At 40.2% G+C, this 22,650-nt stretch overlaps 2 protein-coding genes across 4 annotated transcripts; both read left to right on the forward strand.

Moving 5' to 3' along the window:
* Positions 1-7,355, forward strand: simc1 (SUMO interacting motifs containing 1). Its single transcript, XM_027016666.3, has 10 exons — positions 1-620; positions 1,568-2,950; positions 3,659-3,912; positions 4,209-4,278; positions 4,414-4,571; positions 4,688-4,783; positions 5,044-5,175; positions 6,460-6,616; positions 6,782-6,866; positions 7,027-7,355. The coding sequence occupies exons 1-10, from the start codon at positions 495-497 to the stop codon at positions 7,236-7,238; spliced, it is 2,673 nt and encodes an 890-aa protein (XP_026872467.3). The 5' UTR covers positions 1-494; the 3' UTR covers positions 7,239-7,355.
* On the forward strand, positions 7,331-16,966 carry cnot6b (CCR4-NOT transcription complex, subunit 6b). 3 transcript variants are annotated; one of them, XM_081699045.1, is made up of 12 exons: positions 7,331-7,460; positions 9,345-9,466; positions 9,655-9,841; positions 10,203-10,288; positions 10,368-10,472; positions 10,764-10,832; positions 11,005-11,162; positions 11,455-11,609; positions 11,796-11,950; positions 12,203-12,436; positions 13,118-13,320; positions 13,812-16,966. In XM_081699045.1, the coding sequence occupies exons 2-12, from the start codon at positions 9,355-9,357 to the stop codon at positions 14,022-14,024; spliced, it is 1,677 nt and encodes a 558-aa protein (XP_081555171.1). In that variant the 5' UTR covers positions 7,331-7,460; positions 9,345-9,354; the 3' UTR covers positions 14,025-16,966. The 3 variants fall into 3 exon arrangements, with proteins under 3 accessions (XP_081555171.1, XP_026872533.3, XP_026872532.3); XM_027016732.3 differs by lacking the exon at positions 7,331-7,460 and adding an exon at positions 7,483-7,881; XM_027016731.3 differs by lacking the exon at positions 7,331-7,460 and adding an exon at positions 7,892-8,185.
* Positions 16,967-22,650: the final 5,684 nt, after the last annotated feature.

Here is a 22,650-nt window from a genome sequence, read left to right on the forward strand (position 1 = left end):
TCCGTAACGTGCTCCTACATAGTCTCTTACAGCAGTCCTAGATTAACAAACCTAGTCTACTATCAGTTAATTTGGCTATCTTGTTTACGTGTTGGCCACTTCCGTATAAACTGAAGTTACCTAACTAGCTAGACTGCAGTCCCACAACCCACTTGCTTCTGTATTTTGAAATTCTTCCTAGTAAAGATTGGTTACGTTAATTTAGCTAGCATTAGCCACATCCACTTTCAATTTCGTTTTCCACACATTGTCGATCATTCTCTTGCTTAGATAGCAAGACCTTCCCTCTTGACCAGCAATTAAGTCTATTTTAAGATAGTTAGCTAGAAATCTTAACATGCTAGCTATGATTATTCTGATTGTTAGTCTAGGTTAGCTTTAGTTCTTAAGACAAGATGCGAAATAAACTTAGCTAAGTTAGCTAGCTATCGTTTAAGCAGTATCATCTCAATGGTTAGCTAGCTAGCTAACAACTGGCAACGCAAATTGTGGTAATGGATATTATTTCACTCAGCTCTGGTAGCGATGAGGACTCTGATGTAGAATTTGTTGGAAGTTATAATGACGACAAAGAAGATGCAACCCCATTTATTAGAGCTGAACTGCTCGCCGTTACACCTGTAAGTTAAGCTTGGTTTTGGCAAACTATGCTATATAGCTATCGCATATTAGTTAAAACGTTCATTGAGTTCAAAACATAGAGAGCATTAAAGCTAACTAGTCTAATGAGTGTTTGTGCAATTTCTATCATAGCTATCTAAAATATCGTAGTCCTAGCCAACTGGTCTAGCTGATGTACAGAAATGTATCTTATCTTAGGTAACTTTCGCCTAAGCACAGGTATCGCTAATTAACTGCTTTACTCGGTTTATTCTTTCCATTGTCATGTACTGTTTTGATTGAGCTAGTTACGTTTATCTAGCTATGTTGCTGGTCTTGAAGTTACAATATATACTTCAAAACATCATATACGGTTTGTCAACGACTTTGGTCAAACTTTATAAGCAGCTATAGTTAGCTAACCACTGGCTAACCTAATTAGCGTTAGGTTAGCTATGTAGCTAGCTAACTTCATAAACAAAGACACGCGTGTAACACATATTTGCATCTGCTATTCCAGAACGTGAAGTAGCTAAGATAAGAATGCTAGCTAGGTTAGTGAAATAAGCGGAAGATAGTAATGTATAATATATTAATAATACAGTGTATATATATGAATAAATTAATATATTATATTATATATAGAAAATAGTGTAGATTATTCCCTGCGGTAACGTACAGTTACTAATTTTAACAACTGAGAGGACACATTTACTTACTAATAAGTCAGCTAGCTACATAACTATCATGTAGTGGTTAGAGTATAGATTAGTTTTGTTACTATACCTTACTTATTTATTATTCATTGTTAATCTGTTGCTAGAGTAAATAAGATGCAGAAATGTACCTTAACCTAGCTAATGCTAGCAGAATCTAATAAAATCAGTTACCCTTTACTTGGTCTGATTATGTTAAATTCTACAAATGAACTCTGTCAGTTTTACATCTGTGTTCCTGTTTATTTCAGGTTCTTATTGATATCACAGCACACCGGCTTGCCACTGTGAAGCACAGGCACCCGCGAAGACCAAGAAAAAGACTAAGCTCCACTGAAGATGTCATAGATCTAAATAATGACAGTTTTTCCACAAACTTTTCTAATTCTGATTCACAGCTTCAAATAATGACACCGGATGATCTACCAAGAGAGGTAGAAAATCGGTGTGTGGAATCATCTGTTAGTACTGTAACAAAGTCCTGTGGAAAAATTCTGCATTTGTCATATACCAAAAACCTTGAAAAGGATGTGATTTGCTTGGACTCTCACGATGAGGATGGTGGTCAATCTCCTCTCTCAGTGTCATCTGTACAAGAAACGTCTTCTATAGATAAGCATGATGCAGTTCCCTTACATTTAGAGGAAACAAGTATTCAAAAGTCAGTAAACATTTGTCTTGAAAAACCATGTCTTTTAAACCCATGTACTTCTGACCAGTTGGACACTGAAACTGAGGTGCCAGAACAATCAAACACTTTTGATATTTCACATAACCGTCCATTATCATCTAAATCCACACCCACAGAGAAGCTAGAGCACAAAACGGGTATGGAGCAAGTAGAGAACACTAATTACTCATACCAGAAATCCTCATCAGCAGATGATAGCAGTGCAGAACTAGACAGAGAACACAATAAAAATGTGGAATCTCCGCAAAACCAGCTTGACAAAGACAATTCTCATTTTAGCCTGGACAGTCCATACTATTGTCCAAGCGAAATAGATGCTGTTATTTTTTCAGATGAATCCATTATGGAAGATAATAAGTGCCAGCTGTACACAGCATCTGGCTTCTCGGACTACCTCTCTGGTATCCATTGGGCAGAATCACGACCCAATGCAGTTGAGGAAACAGCGGGTCTGCATAAAAAAGAGCACACACACAAGTTACCTTCCCCTCAAGCTCACTCACCCCTCTCCCTGGAGACATTACAAAGCTTAAGTGGACTTTCTCCCATTTGCAGTCTGTCCTGTGGACAGGACCAGCCTGCCAGCCCTACATCCACAGAAATCCTTGCTGGTGACTCTCCAGACACAGTAACCAACTTGCCTGATCTGGTCATGGAGAGTCCACCCAGCAGTCCTCTACAAGCTTGCAGCTGTAGCCTCCCCTCCAATCCTCCAGCACATTTGCCCTTCCCTTCACAAACAGCATTGTCAGGTAGTAAAAACTCTGGTCTAGTTTCGGCACAACGCCCTCCTCATAGCCAGTGGATAAGATGTGACGTGGAGGATACAAAAGCTATTGTTGCTTCTGATCTTTTTGAGCCCTCCACACAAACCAGACAGCATGTTTCTCTGGTGCAGTTTAAAAAGCTGAAACACCTGATTGGGAAAGGATTTCAAGATGTGGTAAAGATTTCTATTGGTCTCTCTTTTTAACGTCACAGGGACTGTAAATCTGTGATTGTATTCTAGGTTATGTTAATGTTGATTTTGTGGTATTAATAATTTATGATTTTCTAGTCAGTAAATGTACTTTGCTTGAATTTATCCTCCTTTGATGTAAATTTGTTTGTCATAATCTTGGATGAAACTTGCATAAACATTTCACCATGCTGCCACAAGGCCAAAGTCATTCATCACTCTCACACTGAGTCTTGAATCCCAGCGAGTCAAAGCTAACCCAGCAAATTCTTTAGACCAGTATTTTCAATTCAACAATCCAACTGTGCGAATTTCTGTGTGAGGGGCATAGCAGGCTGGAAGTTGGACAGAAAGATGTCAGTCATGGGTGGTCATTACAATATTATGTACACACCCCAGCAGTTCTCAGATAGATTTGATACGTTAGCTAATGGAACAGCTTTTAAGCCACGAATTTGCATATTTTTATTATTTTTTTTTTTTCTTTGTAAAATGTTTGCTATCATGCAGGCAGTTGAAATGTTATACACTGTGTTCCCTGGAATGGTCTGGAGTGCTGTCCCCACTCACTTAAATGCTTTTAAAATGAATGTATTTCACAAATGTTATAAAGAATTGCCACAAAGGTAGCAGTTTATTCTACCACTCACACTCCTCTTTAACTTTGACCAATCGACCTCTTGCCTTTGACAGCCTCAGGGTAATGAGGAAGGTGAAGACTACGGCCCAGCTGAGCCACTGTGCAGACAGAGCATGAGTCTGGTTTGCAGCACGATTGAAGAGAACTACGCAGAGGGCACAGTGCAGCTGCTGTCTGATCTAATACAGCCTCGTTTCTACCCACCACCTTACATCACAGCTAACCTTCTACGAGGAATCCTCTTGGACCCGCAGTGTGCTGATTTTCTGGCCCTCGAGGCCTACAACCTGCTGATGAGGGCACAGAAGTGAGTGGAAATCCACCTTCATGGTGATTAACCATGAATCCCTTTAAGTGCAGATGCACTCATACCAGCCAGTTCTGATTATAAGGACCGAATGTCAAGTATCTGACAATACTGAGTACAAGGTGTTAATTTTTCAGTAAAACCTTTACTGATAAAATGGCCTGATTGAAAGTAATTTAATTATCACCTGTCTTTATTATGTAAGCATTTTCCTTTACTACAACGGAGTATTTTAAGAAATCAATGTAGAAGCATAATCAGAGAAAATAAAAAAAAAACATTTTGTCCTCATTCAGATATCATCCTGCAGACATACGAACTGTCCCATGGGACTGGGAGTTGTTATCGTCAGTAATGGCTGAACAGGTGGGAACCACATTATACGATCAACACTTGATATTCAAACACTTGATATTTTTATTATCGTCTTTTTCTGTTAAATGCATGGAGAAGGGTTGCAGTCTTTGGCCTCATGGTTGTTTGTTGTTGGGTGTTTGGAAGAATGCCAGGAAGCTGCCCTGGGAGGTTCGCTGCCTCTTCATGCACTACGTGCTGCAGGTATTAGAGGATGACTTTCAGTTCAAGCTGCCCTTGCGTCTGCTAAACCACTCTATTGTTAAAGCAGTGCTCTCCTGTGATGAGAAGTTCAGACACGTCAGGTGAGGCACAGTGTCGTAAGTGAAAGGAAGCAATGGTCACTTATATACAGTATATTGCAATTTACTGTGCAGCTCGTGCTTATGTGCAACTCCAGCGGTGACTTTTTCCCTCTTAGGGATGTCATCAACTGGTTATTAGATGGAGCCAAGCAGTCGTTCTGTAATTCAGAGGATGAAGATATGCCAAACAAGGAACAGAACTACTGTTTTAAGTAAGTTTATTGACATCAGGGAATTTCACCTTTGTCATAAGAGCTATGTGGCATAACCTACCTGATAGTGAGAAGTGAGAAATAAATTTGCTGTTGCAATGTTTAGACTTTCCATAAAAAACATCTGGTTTGCCTTCACAAACTCTCTATTAGTTAAGCCTTAAAATAATGTAGTATGTGAATTTCACTTACAGTACACTATTGGCTTTGGGAATAAACATACACCACAGTGTTTAATATCACTTTTATTTTCTTCACAGGATGTTGCTGTTTCTCCAGAGGATGTTGTTATTAGCCATGGAGGTAGACCGCACACCTACCTGCAGCTCAAATAAGATATCTCAGGAGCTGTTTAACAGCCTCATGACCACAACCCCATGTAGGCAGCTCAGGTGAGACTCAATACACCCCATCAGTTGCCATGTCAATTTTGTGTTAGACATTCTCCAGTCTTTTCATGACTGGCCAGTTTCTGACCACAGGGTCACTGCTGGTTGTATATATTTGGGTGGCAGACATTTCTCAGCCTGGTTGTGGTATTGACATGTCTGTATGATACACTGAAACCTTTCCAATACCATGGCAATGTCACTGTTGCGCTGAAGAAAATGATCTACAACCTAAAAAAATGTCTGGTCATCAGTGGTCCTATGGTCAGAAACAGACCCGTGATCAGAGTTGGGTATTAAGAGAATACAGGGAAATGTGTTGCGTAATGAGGACAGAAAAATACAGTAACTATATTGCATTACAGAAAAAGGAAATAATTATATTACTGCTACATTTTAAAAATATGGTAAGGATCTAATTACTGCCCTTTTTAAATTTCATATGACATTTTATTTGTTAAGTAAAAGTTATCTTGATACATTTTCTTTTGTGTTAATTGATGGTAAATTGCAGTTTAGGCTAGTGGAGGTCAAACAGCCAGTCACTGATCCTGAATTTTTCTTATGTTATATCTCGCAATTGTTATCAGGTGATAATCTCCTGTTGACACTCTAGCTATAAGGTGTCAGAGTGATGAACTCGGATTAGGATCCAGTTTTCAAGATATGACAATTGTATAAACCAAGAAAGTAATGGTCACTTAAATACAGTTTATGCTTATATACCTTAAATCCATCAGTGTCTTTGGGGAAAAAAAATTAAATGAAACACTTCTATATGATTTCGCGGAAGAGTGTTTTTAATGTGTATATTCTAGCCAGGTATATTACAACCACAAGTTCGATATGACTGATTCCAAAACATTCCATACCTATTCTATACACTGGTGGAGCCAATTTGACAGGAGTGTAGAGATTAAGCATTTTGTAGTCTGCACAGAGAAAATACAGGTGCTTGTGAATCAGAATGACTTTATTCTGCTAAGTATGTGTATACACATACAATGAATTTGCCTTGGTGAGTGCCCACATGTATGATATAACCTACAAAACAACTGGACAGCACATATACTACCACAATGGCCATACTGCCTGGTACTGGTGTTCTGAAACTCTTTGGCAATTAAACGTAATGCAAAGGTAATGGAAAATCTTTAGATTATATTTCTTTAATTCAGTAAACATTTGGATTAGGTTATACATTTTAATAAGTAATCAGTAACCTGTAACAATAAATTTTTACACTGTGTGTGTGTGTGTGTGTGTGTGTGTGTGTGCGCGCGTTAGACTGTTGTTGTTAAACACTCTAGAGAGCAGTCTTCTGAAGTGTAAGATGCTAGAGCTGTTATTGGATGAGGCCTGCTGTAAAAAGAGACCACTGCCCATGTCCTTCAAACTACTGCTACACTTCTTGAAGACCTCCACGCTGGCACTAGACCCGTCGGTGAGACTGCAAGGCCATGCTGATTTCAGGGCATCGCTGTCACTTTTTCAATTTGTTTTTGTTCTTTGATTGAAATCGTGAATGGATGTTATAAACTACATGACTGTTTGAAATGCACTGGACTTAAGTTGTGTTCAGCACTGTTTTTTTTTTTTTAAACACCAGGATGGTATAGACAGATGGAGAAGGTGGGATGAACTTCTGAAGCTTGTGTGGATGCTGATGCTTAGCTATGAAGAAGTGATGACAGGTGAAAAACTGCATGTGACCACTCTCTTAAAAATCGTGTGGGTTGTCTTTAGACTTCTGGGTTCACTTAACCTATTATCACTCTGGCATAAACTACATATTTGAACAATAACAAGGTATTGTTTTTTAATTTGACCTACACCCTTATCTACCTTTGCTAGGTCACCTCCGTTACTCAATTACAGACCGGGAGTCCTCGACTCGACGTCCTATGTGGACCCAGAACGACACGGTTACCCAAGCAACAGTGCAGGAGGCAGCTGAGGTCTTCTTATCTCGCGCAGTAGAGGACCTTGGTCATGTTGTTCCCCCACAAATACAAGAGTCATTATCCCAGCTACAGGAACACTTACTAAGTATCAGTTTACATTAATGGTCCAAAAATGATACTTTTTGAAAATTATATTAAAATGTGTGTGTGTGTGTGTGTGTGTGTATATATATATATATATATATATATATATATATATATATATATATATATATATATATATATATATATATTTATTTTACTGCATGTGTGTTTTCGAATTTATTTATTTATTTTGATAGACTGAAGATTGACCAAGGTTTATGCAAATCTGAAGATTGTGCAGTGAGTGGGATTTTTATGTTTGGAAATAAAATAACTGGAGAATTCCTACCACTCAATCACAAATTGTTAATCTAAACAGCACATTGAATTTAAAATGAATACACAATTATCAAAGGTCCAACTTGGGTATCCCTTACCATAGTACATTTACTTCGTTATAATTGTGGAAAACATACAATATGCAACTTGTTTGCCACATGAGTTTAATAGTTCTCAGGCCAACTTGCAGCTCACAGGGTATTTTGCACACAACTTGAAACCTTTATTTAGCAATGCCCCCCCGCCGCCGCTTATGGTGGGGAATAAGGTCACGACTTTAGTTTTAATTTAGATTTTCAGTGCAAAAGCCTTCACACTAGTTTGATAACATTTGTAATGACTTGCGTACCTTGAAAGCTGAAGTTGTATGAGCAAAAAGGGCGTAAGTATTGAAAAATACTTGAACACAAATATTTATTTAAGCAGTAAAAATTTTGCCAGAAAATGATATATCAATAGCTTCAAATGCTACAGAATGATTATGGCACACCCAGACAATTCAGCTCAATTAAAACAAGCTTCCTTCATGTCCCCAGTGCCATGTAGGCAGTTAACAATACCGAAACGCATAGCACCTCCGCTATGTTTGTTTGCTTACCGTAACATTAATTCAGTATCTGAAACTAGTGAACTTAAACTCAAATAGGACACAAAAGTGACTTCATGGGTTGGTATGCTTTTTAAAGGTAAATGAAGAAAACATTCGCTACTATTTATAATTTATCAATAACTTGCATAGGCTAGACATTACAGGCTATTGTTTTGCTAGCAAGCTAGTACCGGTTCTTTCATGTCCTAACGGGATTTAAGATCACTTATTACTGGACAACAAATATACACACGATCACGAACAGAATAAACTGTCTCGCTGACTAATCGAGTGAATATTTTTGATTATCCAAAAACGAGCTCTCCAGAAAGCTAGCTTGCTAACGCTAGCATGTTCGCTATGTCTAGCTCGTTACGCATCGTTTACACAGGCTAGGTTAACTCACTTTACAGCTGGCCAACTAGCTACTTACCAAAGGCCAAATTTATATTTTGATAAATTAAATAGGTCAGTTCCGAAAGTAACAGCACAAGGTGGACTTAAACACAATCGCACATTCTACTAAAACTGGTATCCCATTCGTTCAGAAATGTCAGCCAACGTATTTGTTTCCTTAGGAAGTTGCAGATTATTAGCTCGCAGGTTTCATACATAATAATGTATAGATATCTGGGTTAGCTTGCTAGCTAAATTAGGTAAACAACTGCTGGTGTCCGGAGTCAGTTGCACTGTCCATTTTGCTGGCTAGCTAGATTACTTCAAGGGTGGCTTTTTTTTTTGTTTAAGAAACGCTAGCTACTGAATATGTCTGTCTCTTGTAACAGCTAGCCTGTTGCTGAGAGGTGCAAGTTTGAACTGCTGTCTTATCTAGCTGGGTAAACAGCTGGCTAACATCATCACTTGTTATCCATTTACATCCAGTTACCTTGTAGCAACTAGTAGTTATCTAGCGTTAGCTAACAAGGCATCGAAGAAAACCTTGCAAAGATAGTAAGGTATTCTGATTCCTTGGACGTGCCTCAGATTAGTTAGTAAAATGTAAGGAGACAAATTGAAAGTGTATTGGCAGCCACTAGCCAATATTAGACAAACGGGCCTGCATGTAAACAGTTAGCTAGCTAGATAGCTAACATAGCTAGCTAATTGGATAAAATCATTTTCCATAACCGCTAGTACACTCTGACTGCCTATGACCCAGTCACATAGTTACTACAGAGATAAAGGAAAGACTAGTTCATATGAGATGTTACGTGATTTTTAAAACTTTAGAGTAAACAAATGATTTTGTCTTGCAGTGGCCTAGGGATGCCCAAAGAGAAATATGAGCCGCCGGATCCCAGGCGAATGTACACTATAATGTCCAGTGAAGAAGCTGCAAGCGGGAAAAAATCCTACTGGGCTGAGCTTGAAATAAATGGTGAGAGGTTAACATGTTTGTTTGTTCAGCCTGCTGGGAGTATGGTACGTCTGTCTGGGCCTGTTCCTTTAATCCATATAAATTGTTCTTTTTGTTTCTTAGACCATACCTTGTGGGAGCAGGCCTTGTTTATTAAATCTGTCGTTTCAGTAATTTTTTTCCCCATCCTCTTGTGTCTTATGCCTTAGGTAAAGTGCGGAGTCTTAGCTCAGCCCTGTGGTCACTCACTCACCTCACCGCTTTGCATCTCAGTGACAACTCGCTGTCACGCGTCCCACCTGACATTGCCAAGCTACACAACCTTGTGTATTTGGACCTGTCATCCAATAAGATCAGGAGTCTGCCAGCAGAACTTGGCAATATGGTGTCTCTCAGGTGAGATGGTCAGCAGGAGGAATGCATCACAACCTTTAGCAATTATGTGACTGCTGCCATGTGACTTTGTCATGAAAAAGGGGGTTTCATTGTGAATTTTGCATGTTTTTGTATCAATAGATTTTGAGATGTTTAAGTGTGATGGTCATAAAGTTTCATAAACAAAATACCCCAAAGAAATCAGAAATTCTCAATGATCCACCCAAATGATAGAAAGTCACACTGATCTTTTATATAAATATCTTGTAATTCATAGCAGTTTTCCATAAAATTAAGAACCAGCGTGAATTAGTAGTTTCGGTATAACAGCTGTAAGTGGATGGCTTGTCCTAATATGAGTATTTCTCTGCATCCTCCACAGGGAACTGCTTTTAAATAACAACCAGTTGCGGGTTCTGCCATTTGAATTGGGGAAACTGTTTCAGTTGCAGACACTGGGGCTAAAAGGTAAGTGCCTAAATACCCCATTATGTTTTGAAAGACCGATTAGGAGTAAAGCGCATAATTTTGGTTCCTATTCCCACAGGAAATCCACTTGCACAAGATCTCATGAGCCTCTACCAGGAACCAGATGGCACTCGACGGCTGCTGAGCTACCTTTTAGACAATCTTGCCGGTGCTATCAAACGCAGTGGGTTTCTCACGTTTCCTCATGTATGCTGCATTGTTTGTCCTGAAGCATTTTGCATTTATGCAAATCCATCCTGAGCCACATCTGCCAGCTTTTCCATTTAATTGTTTGTTTACTTACTTTCTTCATCCAAATAGGATCACTGAATTGGTGTGAATCGGTGTTTTTGTTTGTTGTTTTTTGTTTGCTTTGCAAGAATAAAATCTCAAATACACTTAAATGAGCTAAGTAGTTATTGGAAAGTTAACAGTACATTTTAGTCAGATTTATTGACTTCTCCTTCTTGTTCAGTGCCAGCAGAACAGCCCCCGTCCAGGTCATGGATTGTACTGCAGGAGCCTGACAGAGCCGGGCCTTCAGGTTATCATTACTCAACTACACTTCTGTGTGCTCTGTTCACTTGCCTACAAACTGTTTACATTAGCTCCATTTGTTGATTTTGCATATTTGGGGCCTGTGGTAAAATCCTCTGTGAACTGGTGGATTAGTGCATGTTATTTACTTGCTGTCTTTCCTCCCCTACCTCATGCAGCCCTCTTCTCAGTAATGTGCTACAATGTGCTGTGTGCTAAGTATGCTACGCGTCAGCTCTATGGCTACTGCCCACCATGGGCCCTGAGCTGGGAGTACAGGAAAAAGGCCATTATGCAGGAGATCCTTAGCTGCAATGCTGACATCATCAGCCTACAGGTACCTACACAAGATTCCTGACAAAGGATAATGTTGAGTTCTCATAGATGTAGAAAATCAGATTTTTTGTGTCACTGGTAACAGGACGAGTGTTCTGGCTCTTTCAAGATTTCATATATAAATGGTGTTTTTATTTAGATCTGTTTTTTTTTTTTTGCACAATAATTATCTTGGTATGCTTGTTGAACCATGTAAGGGAACAGACTTGCTGAGAAACTGAAGAACTAAAATGTCTCTTTGGTCAAACATAAGTAATTGTCCTGTAATAACCCTGTTGAATTCTTTTGTATAGGAAGTGGAGATGGAGCAGTATTACAGCTACTTCCTGGTAGAACTGAAAGGACAGGGATATGATGGATTTTTTAGCCCGAAATCCCGAGCCAGAACCATGTCTGAATCGGACAGGAAACACGTGGATGGATGTGCAATATTCTACAAGACTGAAAAGTGGGTACCGCTGACCTCACAGTTGCATTTTCCATATGGTCCTGTTTATAGTAACAACTTTATATAAGCTAATATTAACACACCAGGCTCAGAGAGTAATGTTTAGCAGGGTGCTCTGTGATATAAAGCTGACTTCAACTGTTTTTGTGATGTAGCAGAAGTGTTAACCTGAGCCTGTCCTTCTAGGTTCAGCGTAGTGCAGAAACACACAGTGGAGTTCAACCAGTTAGCCATGGCCAACTCGGAGGGCTCTGAGCTCATGCTCAACAGGGTTATGACCAAGGACAACATTGGCGTGGCTGTGCTACTGGAATTTCGCAGGGAAGTGATGGAGATGACATGTGAGTGATGAAATAGCCTGTCAAATGAATACCTCCATCAGATACTTGGCACACATGTTTACAAAAAATGCCTTGTTTACATAATGAAGGCATTTGTGTGTTTATTTTTGCTGTTGGTCTCTGGGTAACTGTAGTATTTCTGAAGGCAGGAAAAGCAGCATGCCCTCTCATCTGCAACCAGCAGCACTGTTGTTGCTATGAAATCTCTTACCATGGCTTTTTGGCTTTTTTTTATTTTTTTTGCATGTGTAGCAAGTAAGATTTTCCATGGCATGGATAAACAGCTTCTCCTAGTGGCCAATGCTCATATGCACTGGGACCCGGAGTTCTCAGATGTGAAACTGGTGCAGACCATGATGTTCCTGTCGGAGGTGAAGAACATCTTGGATAAGGCCTCGCGCAGCCTCAAAGTCCCTCCCCTTTCTGGGGACAGCAGCACCATTCCTCTGGTGCTCTGTGCCGATCTCAACTCACTGCCGGATTCAGGTTGGCTTTCTTCAGCTGAATTCTTAACCTCCTATACTGTGAATAATGATAAAAATGTGGTGACTATTTAGCATAATGGTTAATTTGAGCTAGTGTGCCGGTGCTGGCTTATATTTACTCTCAAGTGCGTTTGTGTGAAGTGCTCTTTAACCAGGACTCATAGATGCACTGTGGCAAGCACTGCTTGTGGTTGATATAAATGATTGTAAGTTTTTCCCCGGGAGTAGAGAGTAAATGCTGTCTTCTGAAGCAGTGTCTGAGTGTGGAGAGAAATGTGTAAAGATTGTTGTTGTGAGTTTTAACATGTTGTCAAACAAGCTGTCATAGCCAGGCCTCCTGAAATCGTTACTTTAACTGCCTGCACGCAGAACTTAATTAGCACCACATCCTTGACTGGCAGACTGAAATAGTGAGCTTCTTTCATTTCATAGGGATTTCAACAAGCGCAAATTGGACTGATTCTATATGCTTTCCTCAGATGTGAATTTCAAAAGCATGTCTGGCTTCTAGGTCAGTTGGAGCAGATGTTGCTCAAACAGTAAAGTAAAACAACAGAGCTCTGCATCTTTGAGACAAATGACTGTTTTCTGAGGAAGCAGGCACTGTTTGTCAGCATTGCGGTTGACACAGGAGGGCTCAGGCTGAGCCAAGGTGCGAGTTGACGTGGCACTCTGTTCGCAGGCGTGGTGGAGTTCCTGAGCACAGGTGGTGTAGACTGCACACACAAGGACTTCAAAGAGCTGCGCTATAGTGAGAGCCTGACCAACTTCAACTGCAACGGCAAGAACGGCGTGCCCAGTGGTCGCATCACGCACGCCTTCAAGCTGAAGAGCGCCTACTGCAGTGGACTCATGCCTTACACCCACTACACATTGGACTTCAAGGTCAGAACCAACAGCTCTCTGCAGCTCAGAGAGTTTTTCCCTCTTCTGTTGTTTTTTGGATGGGCCTTACAGAATAGGGAAATTAAACTGCTTCTCTGTATATTATAGTAATAATAGAGTGGAATCAAGTGCTTTGTCCTGGTAATATGAAGTTTCATAAAAATTGCAGTATGACATTTGTCATGTCTTATAGGAGTCAACAGCTGAAAATGTAGCAATGGTCACATGGCACACACTGTAGTCATATGGATAAATGGTTTTGTTTATATCCTAATGATGCAAAAAAAAGTCCTTTGCTTAAACATTTGTTTGCACTCCGTGATGAGTACCATCATCCTTGTTGTTGTATATTGCCTGGTGTTTTCTGTTGCATAAATAGATTAATAATGTGCTTTGTTTGCGTAAACATGGTTGCTTAATGTACCCCAGAGCATAATTTCCTCTTCAGCAAATGAATCACTGTGGTCATTTTTGACTTCCCTTTTGTGCAGGGTGTCATCGATTACATTTTCTACTCTGAGCCACAGCTCAAAGTGTTGGGGGTCTTGGGGCCACTGGATCCTGACTGGATGTTAGAGAACAACATCACTGGCTGCCCACATCCTCACATCCCCTCCGATCACTTCTCTTTGTTTGCACAACTGGAGCTGGTCCTGCCTCACATTCCCCCTGTCAATGGAGTCCATCTGCCTGGACGCAGGTAGTGAGACTGTCCTGCCACCGGGGGACAATGCAGAATCCCCACCGCTGACACTTTTTTCTGGAAACTTATTGAAAACGACCGAACCTCTAAACTACACTTTTTTTCAATTATTGTTTTATGTGCATTTTAAATTCTCTTTATCGTGCATTTGCATTCTTTAATCCTGACAGAGCCAAATTTGCTCATAGATGCTGGGAGGACCTGGTTCCTCTTGATGAGTTCAGCTATGTTTTAATGTTGCGCATTGCATGGACTTCTGTTGAACCACTTTATCCCATTTTGGTATTTGGTTGTCATAAAGGCATTAGATGTTCTTAGGAGTTTGTGCTGGGATGCAGAAGCCTGTATGTGTAGGTCACTTACACGTGTCAGGTTTGTGATGTGGTGAGCCAGTGCTTGGCCACACACTGGAGGATGGTTTGGACTAAAGGAAGTTTAGGAGGTCGTAATGCCACCAGATAGTCAGGTCTTCATCAAAAGCCAGCAATGATTTCTCTGAGTATTCAACCAAGTGCATTTATACCTCCTCTTTCCTAAGTCCTGAATGGATTCAAAGACTAGCTTAAAGATGAGTGCAATTACCTGTATGAAATCTGACAAGCAATAGCTCACTCAGCATCTTGAATTTGTGTGGTGGTGGTGTGTTTTGTTTTGTTTTTTTAATTTATTTTATAGCTATTACCTGATTTTAGTGAAATGCTCATTTTGACTGTAAGATGTCTCTTGGTGTTGCTTACATGGGTGCCAGTCTTGATGTGCTCCAGCCCTGGAAGCTGTAGGAGGGTGGAGAGCTGATCAGCTCGCGTGGTGCTGCGACTCCTGTCTGTTATCTCCATATTAACTCCATAATGGTGCAATATCCCAAACAGCATAATCATGCAAGACATTTGCAGTTAAGAAACTGGCAGAATGTTTTTAAGCTAACGTGAATGTAAAAGACCTCGAATGCACTATTCTTTCGTTCCTTACTTTTTCTTCTTCCCTATCTCCCCACATTACCTGAGAGGGTTCACAAAATAATTGGGTGAATCCCTCACCACTCCCTTTTGCACGTTTTTATTCATGCCCTTGAAACATGTTCTCCTTTTTGCTTTTCTGTGTGATTGACCTATGCACCTGTGTTTGTTTATCTAAAAACAAAATATACACACACACACAATGGCTGTGACTTCACTGTGGAATCTTCCACCTAGTACAGGGGTTGCATGTAGGTAGAATCACCTAGTTTATGAGAAGGGAAGGCTGGTGGGTAATACGAGAATACTTCAGCCAGAGAGTCTGGATTCAACCAGCATCCGTTCACTGTGTTGGGTGTAGAAGGGGGTACTGTTCCTCTTTTGCAAGCCCAGCATATACATGCTCATACTCTCAAGGTCTGTAGCACTGTCGTTTGTGGCCAGTAGTTTTTTGCCCTGCCATGAATCCCCTTTTATTGTCCTGGTGAGGTTTTCTCTAAGTGTTTTTACAGATGGAGACAATGTATACGCATTTAATCTATACTTGATCCACATGTAAGGAACGTGTTTTTTTTTTTTTTGTTGTTGTTTTTTTTGTTAGTGTGTTTTTTTTTTTTGTATCAAAGATAAATTATGATCTGAATTTAAGGAAAAAAAAGATTGTATAAGTATGACTGCATTTTTTAATCAAAAGGAATCAAATTTACCAGCTTGTGTAAAAAAAAAAAATAAAAAAAAAAATGTGGAGGTTGTATCCAGGTGTCACTGCCGCTCTTTTGCACTCTCCAAGATTATTCCTCTTCAATGTTTTTTGTTTCCCTTGTTTCAATATTGTAACTGCTGTACTGAAGTTAGGCTCTTATCTGTCTGTTAAGTGCTTTTTCCATGCATCCTGCGCTTGTGTTGGGGGTGGGGGGAGCGATTGCTGGCTTTTTGCTTGACTCTGCCTATTCTGCCCCCTGTAGAAGTGTTGTGCCTGTGTGGGACTTGTTTCTTGCACTATCAGTGAATACCTGTGCAACCTCTCATCCTTTAAAAAATACTGTTAGATATTTTGGGGAAGTTTGTATGTGTGGTTGTTTGTCTCTCTCCCACCCCCCCAGCTTTCTCCTTCTTTATTTTGTGATAGCAATGTCATTATATCACCTGTACACTCGTAACACTTTTTTTCTGAACTACTGCACTGAACTAAGCAAGGAATCAGGTCTGTAATGTCACATGAAAATTTTTATTTTTGTAGTTACGGAATCTGTGCTTGGGCTCTGACACCCCCCCTCTCCCTCTTCTCATATATATTTTTTTAAATTCGGAAACCACTCACTCCTCATTAATCTTTTGTTTAGTTGAAAGCATGTTCTGTAGACCCTTTTCCCTCCCATGTACAATCCCACCTAACTTTATAATCCTGTAATCACTAGTATGGCCATACTCTTCCCTGTGCAGTGCCATGTGCTGCGTTCTTCTATGAAGCTTGGTAGATTAGATTTCCCTCTTGAGATGCTTCCTTTTGTTGAAGTTGGAGAGGGACAGGGCACTTTTTTGTTTGTAGTTTTGTTTCCAGAATTACCTCTGTCTTTCAAAAAAATTGAGTTCAGAGCTTTAGGACCAAAATTCAGACTGTAAACCATGATAATCAATGGCACTTCAAGGTCAGATTTTATGCTTTAGAAGGCTGATGAAATGTGCTGGTTGGCACTTAATGTGATGAGTTTTCTGTATCCCTCCCACATAAAAACTGATTACTGACACCTTTTAGCTTGGATTAGCCTATTTGCACTATGCAGAAATAAATTTTAAATAATTTTTAACAGCAAGGATGAAGCTAAACCAAAACAGTTAAATTGAGATTGGGATTTTCTGTACCCTTTTTTTTTCTTGTACTGTAAATCATACTTTTTTGCCCTGTTTAATGACTGAATTGCTGAAGGTATTGTACAAAAGTAGCTTTTCGTAAATTGTGAATAAATTGTGTATTGCATATTTCCTTTCTACAAAATGAATTGTGAATTCCTTTTCTACCTCCTAAAGATCCAGGGTATACAATGTAGGCCCTCCAATAGTGTCATTAAAGTAAGAGCCCACATTTCAAATGCATGATCACTAAGACCACGTTACCGTGCTTTGGTGAAAAATTCTTAGGTTTCTTGCATATTGCCCTATTAGCATATTAGCTGTGGGATGACCTCCACTCTAAGGTTTCCACTTTTACTCTCATTTTAAATGAATCAACAATGTTTAGACAGATGATAAATTCTGGAATTCTATTTCAGTTTCTTAGGTTTTAAATGGCTATGTTCTCTTGAAGCTGGCATATACTCAGTTCCACAAGGTGGAGTTATGGTACCAGAAAAGACTGAATAAACACAAAAAATGGCATATGGACATGCCGGTTTCCCAGTGGCTCCGAGGAGTGATATTGTTTTCAATCTGTCAGATACTTTTATCTCAGTACAAATTTAAAATGTGGTAAAAACAAACAAAAAAAACAACAACCCACAAACAAAAACCATTAGTGTTTCTAACTACAAATAATATTCCTAATGTCTGAGGGCCTATAACCAAACTTTTTTTTTCTGGCACAGGTGTAAGATAGTCAGGAAACAACATGGTTAAGTTAAACACAAACAAACCTAGGCATGTGAAGAATCTGCATTTCGTTATGAAATGATCATTCTCCAATAAAATTAGATTTACTAGGGAGTTTTTTGAATTGGGTTCAGTTCTATAAATGGAGTACAAGTGTTTTTGTTTTGATAGCTGGGATTGAAGCCCAACCTCTTTGATGAAAGAGTAAATGTTAAAGCACTTCCATTTGGTAAGAATGGATTTATGATATTGTTTACTTCATGTGAGAGTCCAGTGGTACTCTTTGACAGATGCAAGGTTCTTTAAGCTTATTTCAATAGAGGGATGAGCAGTACATAACAGACAATTCTCCCTCTCCATCTCCCTCCCTCCTTTCTCACCAGTTTGTTGGGTTTTTTTTAAGCCTCTTTATGGACTGTGCTCTGGTTGGACTGTCCATTGTTGTTCACTGACGTGGCAGTGCAAGCTCAAAGTCTCAGTAAGTGTTTGCAGATGTTCCTCTCTCTCTTTCACATGTGCTCTCTGACTCTCCAATTACTGCAGCCTTTACTGTTACACCAGACCGCAGTTCATGCCGGGACCTGTGGAAAACATGAGCGTGTCTCCTAGTGGATGATTTACAGTGAGCTCCGTCCTTAGAGACACCTTGTGCTCTTAAGCGTGGCAGAGAGAGCCAAAGGAAACTAGGCCAAGCAGTGGGAAGCCCCAACCAGCTCCCGTTTCTCGCTGAGAAATAAACACACAAGCTGACAGTGAGAGTTTTTCTTGACATGATCCATTGTTACTATTTCTTTTTGCTCATAACAAAAAGTACATATTACTGTAAAAGGAGTAAGGCAGTGAACATGTTTACATACTCATGCCTGTCGTTGTAAATTGATGGAGAGTGAGCATCAAGTCACAACCTTTGAGCAGTACCAATACAGTACAAAAGTTATCTGTGAGCTTATTATATAATGGGTCTACATTAAATCCTATTCCCTAGAGTAACAGGCTAATTACTAATGATCTGAGAGGAGACATGACTATAGTACTGTAAGTGACCTCTCCAGGGCTAAATGTGGCATTTTGTCTGTGAAGACAATGAAACAGTGTCATGTTTAATTATCAGTGTCAAGGATGCTGCCTTAGACATGATGACTGTGGCATGCCATTGTCTCGGTGCAGAGCACCACCTGAACTTTCAGGGATTAGCTGTCGCCATGGGTGCGGGGGATGGGGGCTGGATGGGAACCACGGCAACCATGAAATTTAGCCGGGAAACACAAGGGACGAGGCAGCCTTAATGACCACAACCAACAGTTGGGGTCTTAAGGAGCTTCTGTCAGCATGAGAGCTTAAATGTCTCGTCTCCATGGTGGACTATCTTTGTATGGTCAGAATGACAAGATGAGTATCCACCTTTCACCTCATGCTACCTGCCTCAATTTCTTTCTGCTTCTGTTTATTGCTAATCGCCCCATCAGATATTTCTCTGGATCAGTCACTCCCTTGCCCTTTCCTGTCACTAGTTTTCCTATCTCCCCTCTGCTTCTGTCCTCTGCTGTTATGGTTGCCTGTGGTAATTGCCACTGAAGACTGGTGTTAAGGGCATGAGTGCTGAAGCATGTATGTGGGTCAGAAGCACCGGAGTCTTGGTCTTAATGGCTCGCCTGTTTCTTCTAGACTAATGAACGCCTGGGGATCCACGGGTTGCAGCAGACCTGCTGCTGCTGTGCGGGCAACAGAAGATGGGTATGGTGTTGCATTTCTATGTGGCTGAGAACACCTAGATCATTTAGGATCCTTTTACCTCAAGCCCCTATCAGGAATGTGGTAGTATAATTTTTTTAAACTTCATGATGTCTTTATGTGCTTTTATCTAGTGTGCATCATGACAGGTTATCTCTCATTTACTTGTATAGGTGCTCATGAATAAACCCTCTTTGGAACTTTGCTCTGATGATCTCATATCAGCAAAGGCAGATTTACATAAAAAGATGAGCCAAATAAAGCCACCACATTTATTTCTACCGTTATTATCAGTTATTGAACCTGTCTACATTTAGAAAGCACACACAGTCTGTTGCTCGTTGACACTGCTTCAGCTGGATATCAGTAGCCTGAGCTCCGGCAACAGCATCTCCATGACTTTGGTTTGTTATTACCAGCTTCAAGGCAGTTGAGTGGTATTTGGGGAAAACTGTGCACCTGTGTGCGGTGTAGTCCAGGTAAAATGCAGGAACTGGAATGTTACATCTATATCCACTACCATCTTCTTTGTTTGCCTAGACAAGTGTTTGATAGCACTTTTATTTCTTAAATTCTAATAAACTTTATATACCTACTCTTACAATGCTTCCTGTCACTATTTTCCGGTCTTGTAACAAGCTGGCTGTAGCAGCTGTTTTCTGTCTATTTTCTGCACTTGGAAGGAACTGGTTCAGTTTTGCATTGACTGTCTTAACTGGATTTATTATATCTGCATCTTTACCATAGAGGTCACACCTGAGGCTGTTAGGGTTGGTGGTCACATCTGTGAGAAAAGTCAGCTATGTAGAGTCAGAGAGCAGAGGTGTCTTCCTCTTTTGATTGCATTTCTAGTAATTTAATTTTTGCCAATTGACAGATGTTTTCTGCAGAACTACCTTCTTTCTTATGAAAGCTCTTGCCAGGAATAGTTTATGATTTTTCATTGTTTGGTTTTTGCATAAATGGAGTTGACTGTCCTTATGACTATGTCATGACACTGTTGAATTTAGTGCTTTGGCCTGTTGATCGATGATATAGCAATAGTTAAAAAAAAAAATTCAGATTTGCAATGAGCAATGAAACCTGCACGAGGTATAGGCTATGCTGGGGCTCCATCAGTAGTCATGGTAACCAACTTCTCTTGTGGCACATTCTTCTTTGTGAAATAGTTCTTTATTGCATTAAGAATGTCAACACTTCTGTTTTTTCAGTGATGATAAAAATATTCATATTGGAAAATAAAAGATCAATAAAGATTTTATTTTTCCTGTTAGATGATAAATCTGATGGAAAAAAAAAGTTCAATCTTCAGTATCAGAATTCACTAATTGACTAATCACACTGTATTGACAATAATTTTGGTATAGCTGGTCATGTTTTATATGTAGTATCCTGAAGCCTCATTATGTCATATATGCTTCTTGCTTAAGTATTATGATCTTATAAAAGCTGAGGTCAGTTTTACCACAACATAATATATTTTTGTAATTATTTTTCAGAATTAATTTCTAACATACTGTTATCTAACACAGAAATTCAGTATGTAACTTGTTAATAATAATAGTAATATTTGTTTAAGACCCCCTATAGACCCCAAAAGAAACATCTGGTAGATGTTTACTTTTAAATGTTAAAGGATATTACTCTGATCTCTTTATTATGTAGTCTAGTTCTTAGCTATACTACTGCCTTTGATCACCTTTGATCATATTTGATATATTTTGAATTTTGAAAAATGTTCAGGATATGCATTTCTATGTAGCTTAGGGTCCTAGGCATGTTTCTCACTAAACAACCAACAGGCTACAATATACGGTTTTCACTCATTTACAACATTAGAAATAAATACTTTTAGGCCCAAAAAAGCGGACAAGAATTCACAAGATGCCATTTCTCAATGTAAATCAGTAAACTGATTATTCAAAAGAATAATAAACAACTGAGTCTGTAGGGGAAGATTGGGGGGGAGGGCTATTTAAACACAATCACATCCTGAAAATGGTAGCTAAACCAATTAAATAATAGAATACAAAATAACGCAACCCCAACCAAGTACACACATACATCAGAACTAGCCAACAACACTCCAGATTAAACTGCTGTGGGAAGGTACACAACATAATGGGGGTTCTGGTTGTGCCTTCCCTATCTCTTTCTCCTTCAGTTATGGCCTGCCAGCACATAAGGTTTTGCCAAGCCTGGCAGCTCACACAAAGTCCCTTAGGTGTGCGGGTACTTGCCGCTCCCTCTGGCCTCTCCACAGTCAGTCTGCCTACCACTCTGGGTAGTCACAGTGTCACGGGTCTCCTGCACCACAGCAGCAAGGTTTCTCTTTCACAGTGCTGGTATGGGGTGGGTTGGCCCAGACTGATACACAAACTTGCCCAGGTGTCTAAACACCACACAAGGTCCCATACTGAGTCAAGCTTAGGGCAGAGTCCTTTTTTGCTGCATGGGTAAAACGGCCACATTTGCACGTCTGGTGAGAGTGGCTGCCCCTTCTGCTGAGTGCTAGCGTTGCCCTGGTGGCCCCTTTGACAGTCCCAGTTATGCTGGTGTTTGGCGCTGATGATAACCAGTTGATTAGAATCACTCCACAAGGCTGTTTCTCTGGCAGGTGCAGACCCCACACGAAGTACAGCAGCCCATCATACAAGACTCTCCCAGCCAGCATGGAGTGACTTAGCTCTGGGCTCGTGTGGTGTAATCTCTGTCCAGCTGAGCTTTCTCCATGCATGGAGCCACCTGTGTGCCAAAAAAAGCTTGACATCTTCCTCCTGGACATGTTGGAATTCCTCACATCTCACAGGTTCTCTCCTCTGATACGTGCACAGTACCAACATTCCTCAGAGGCATGTGGGTGGTGTGACAGAGTATTGGTGTTACCATGCAGGGATCCACTTAGACCTATGGCCCTAGAGAGAATGCAGTGATCAGTTTGCAGGACAAAGAGTATACCATAGAGATAAAGGCAGAAATGGTAGACCCTGTTAGCTAACAGCTAACAGTTCTCTTCTTATCATGTCATCGTCATATTTGGCCCTGCTTTCTCAACCACCTACTTAATAGGCTACCATGCTCAAAACCCCATTTTGTACATAGGAAAAGATGGTGCCAGTGCCTCTGGCATCTGTGTTCATGATGAACCTGCCACCTGCCCTGGGGAATGCTAGCAGCAGTGCTTCATATAGCTGAGCACAGAGTGTAGCGCACTCATTCTCAGCCTCTTCGTCTCATTGAAACGTGGCTCCTGTTTGCTGTGTAGCGGTGTTGGCAAACTCATACAGGAATCGGCAGTAATATGAAGCCAAATCCAGGAAGCTCTACAACTCTCTGGCATTCTGCGGTTGCTGT

This window comes from Electrophorus electricus, chromosome 16 (assembly GCF_041902795.1).
Source record: "Electrophorus electricus isolate QZ-2024a chromosome 16, ASM4190279v1, whole genome shotgun sequence".
Classification (NCBI taxonomy): Eukaryota; Metazoa; Chordata; class Actinopteri; order Gymnotiformes; family Gymnotidae; genus Electrophorus; species Electrophorus electricus.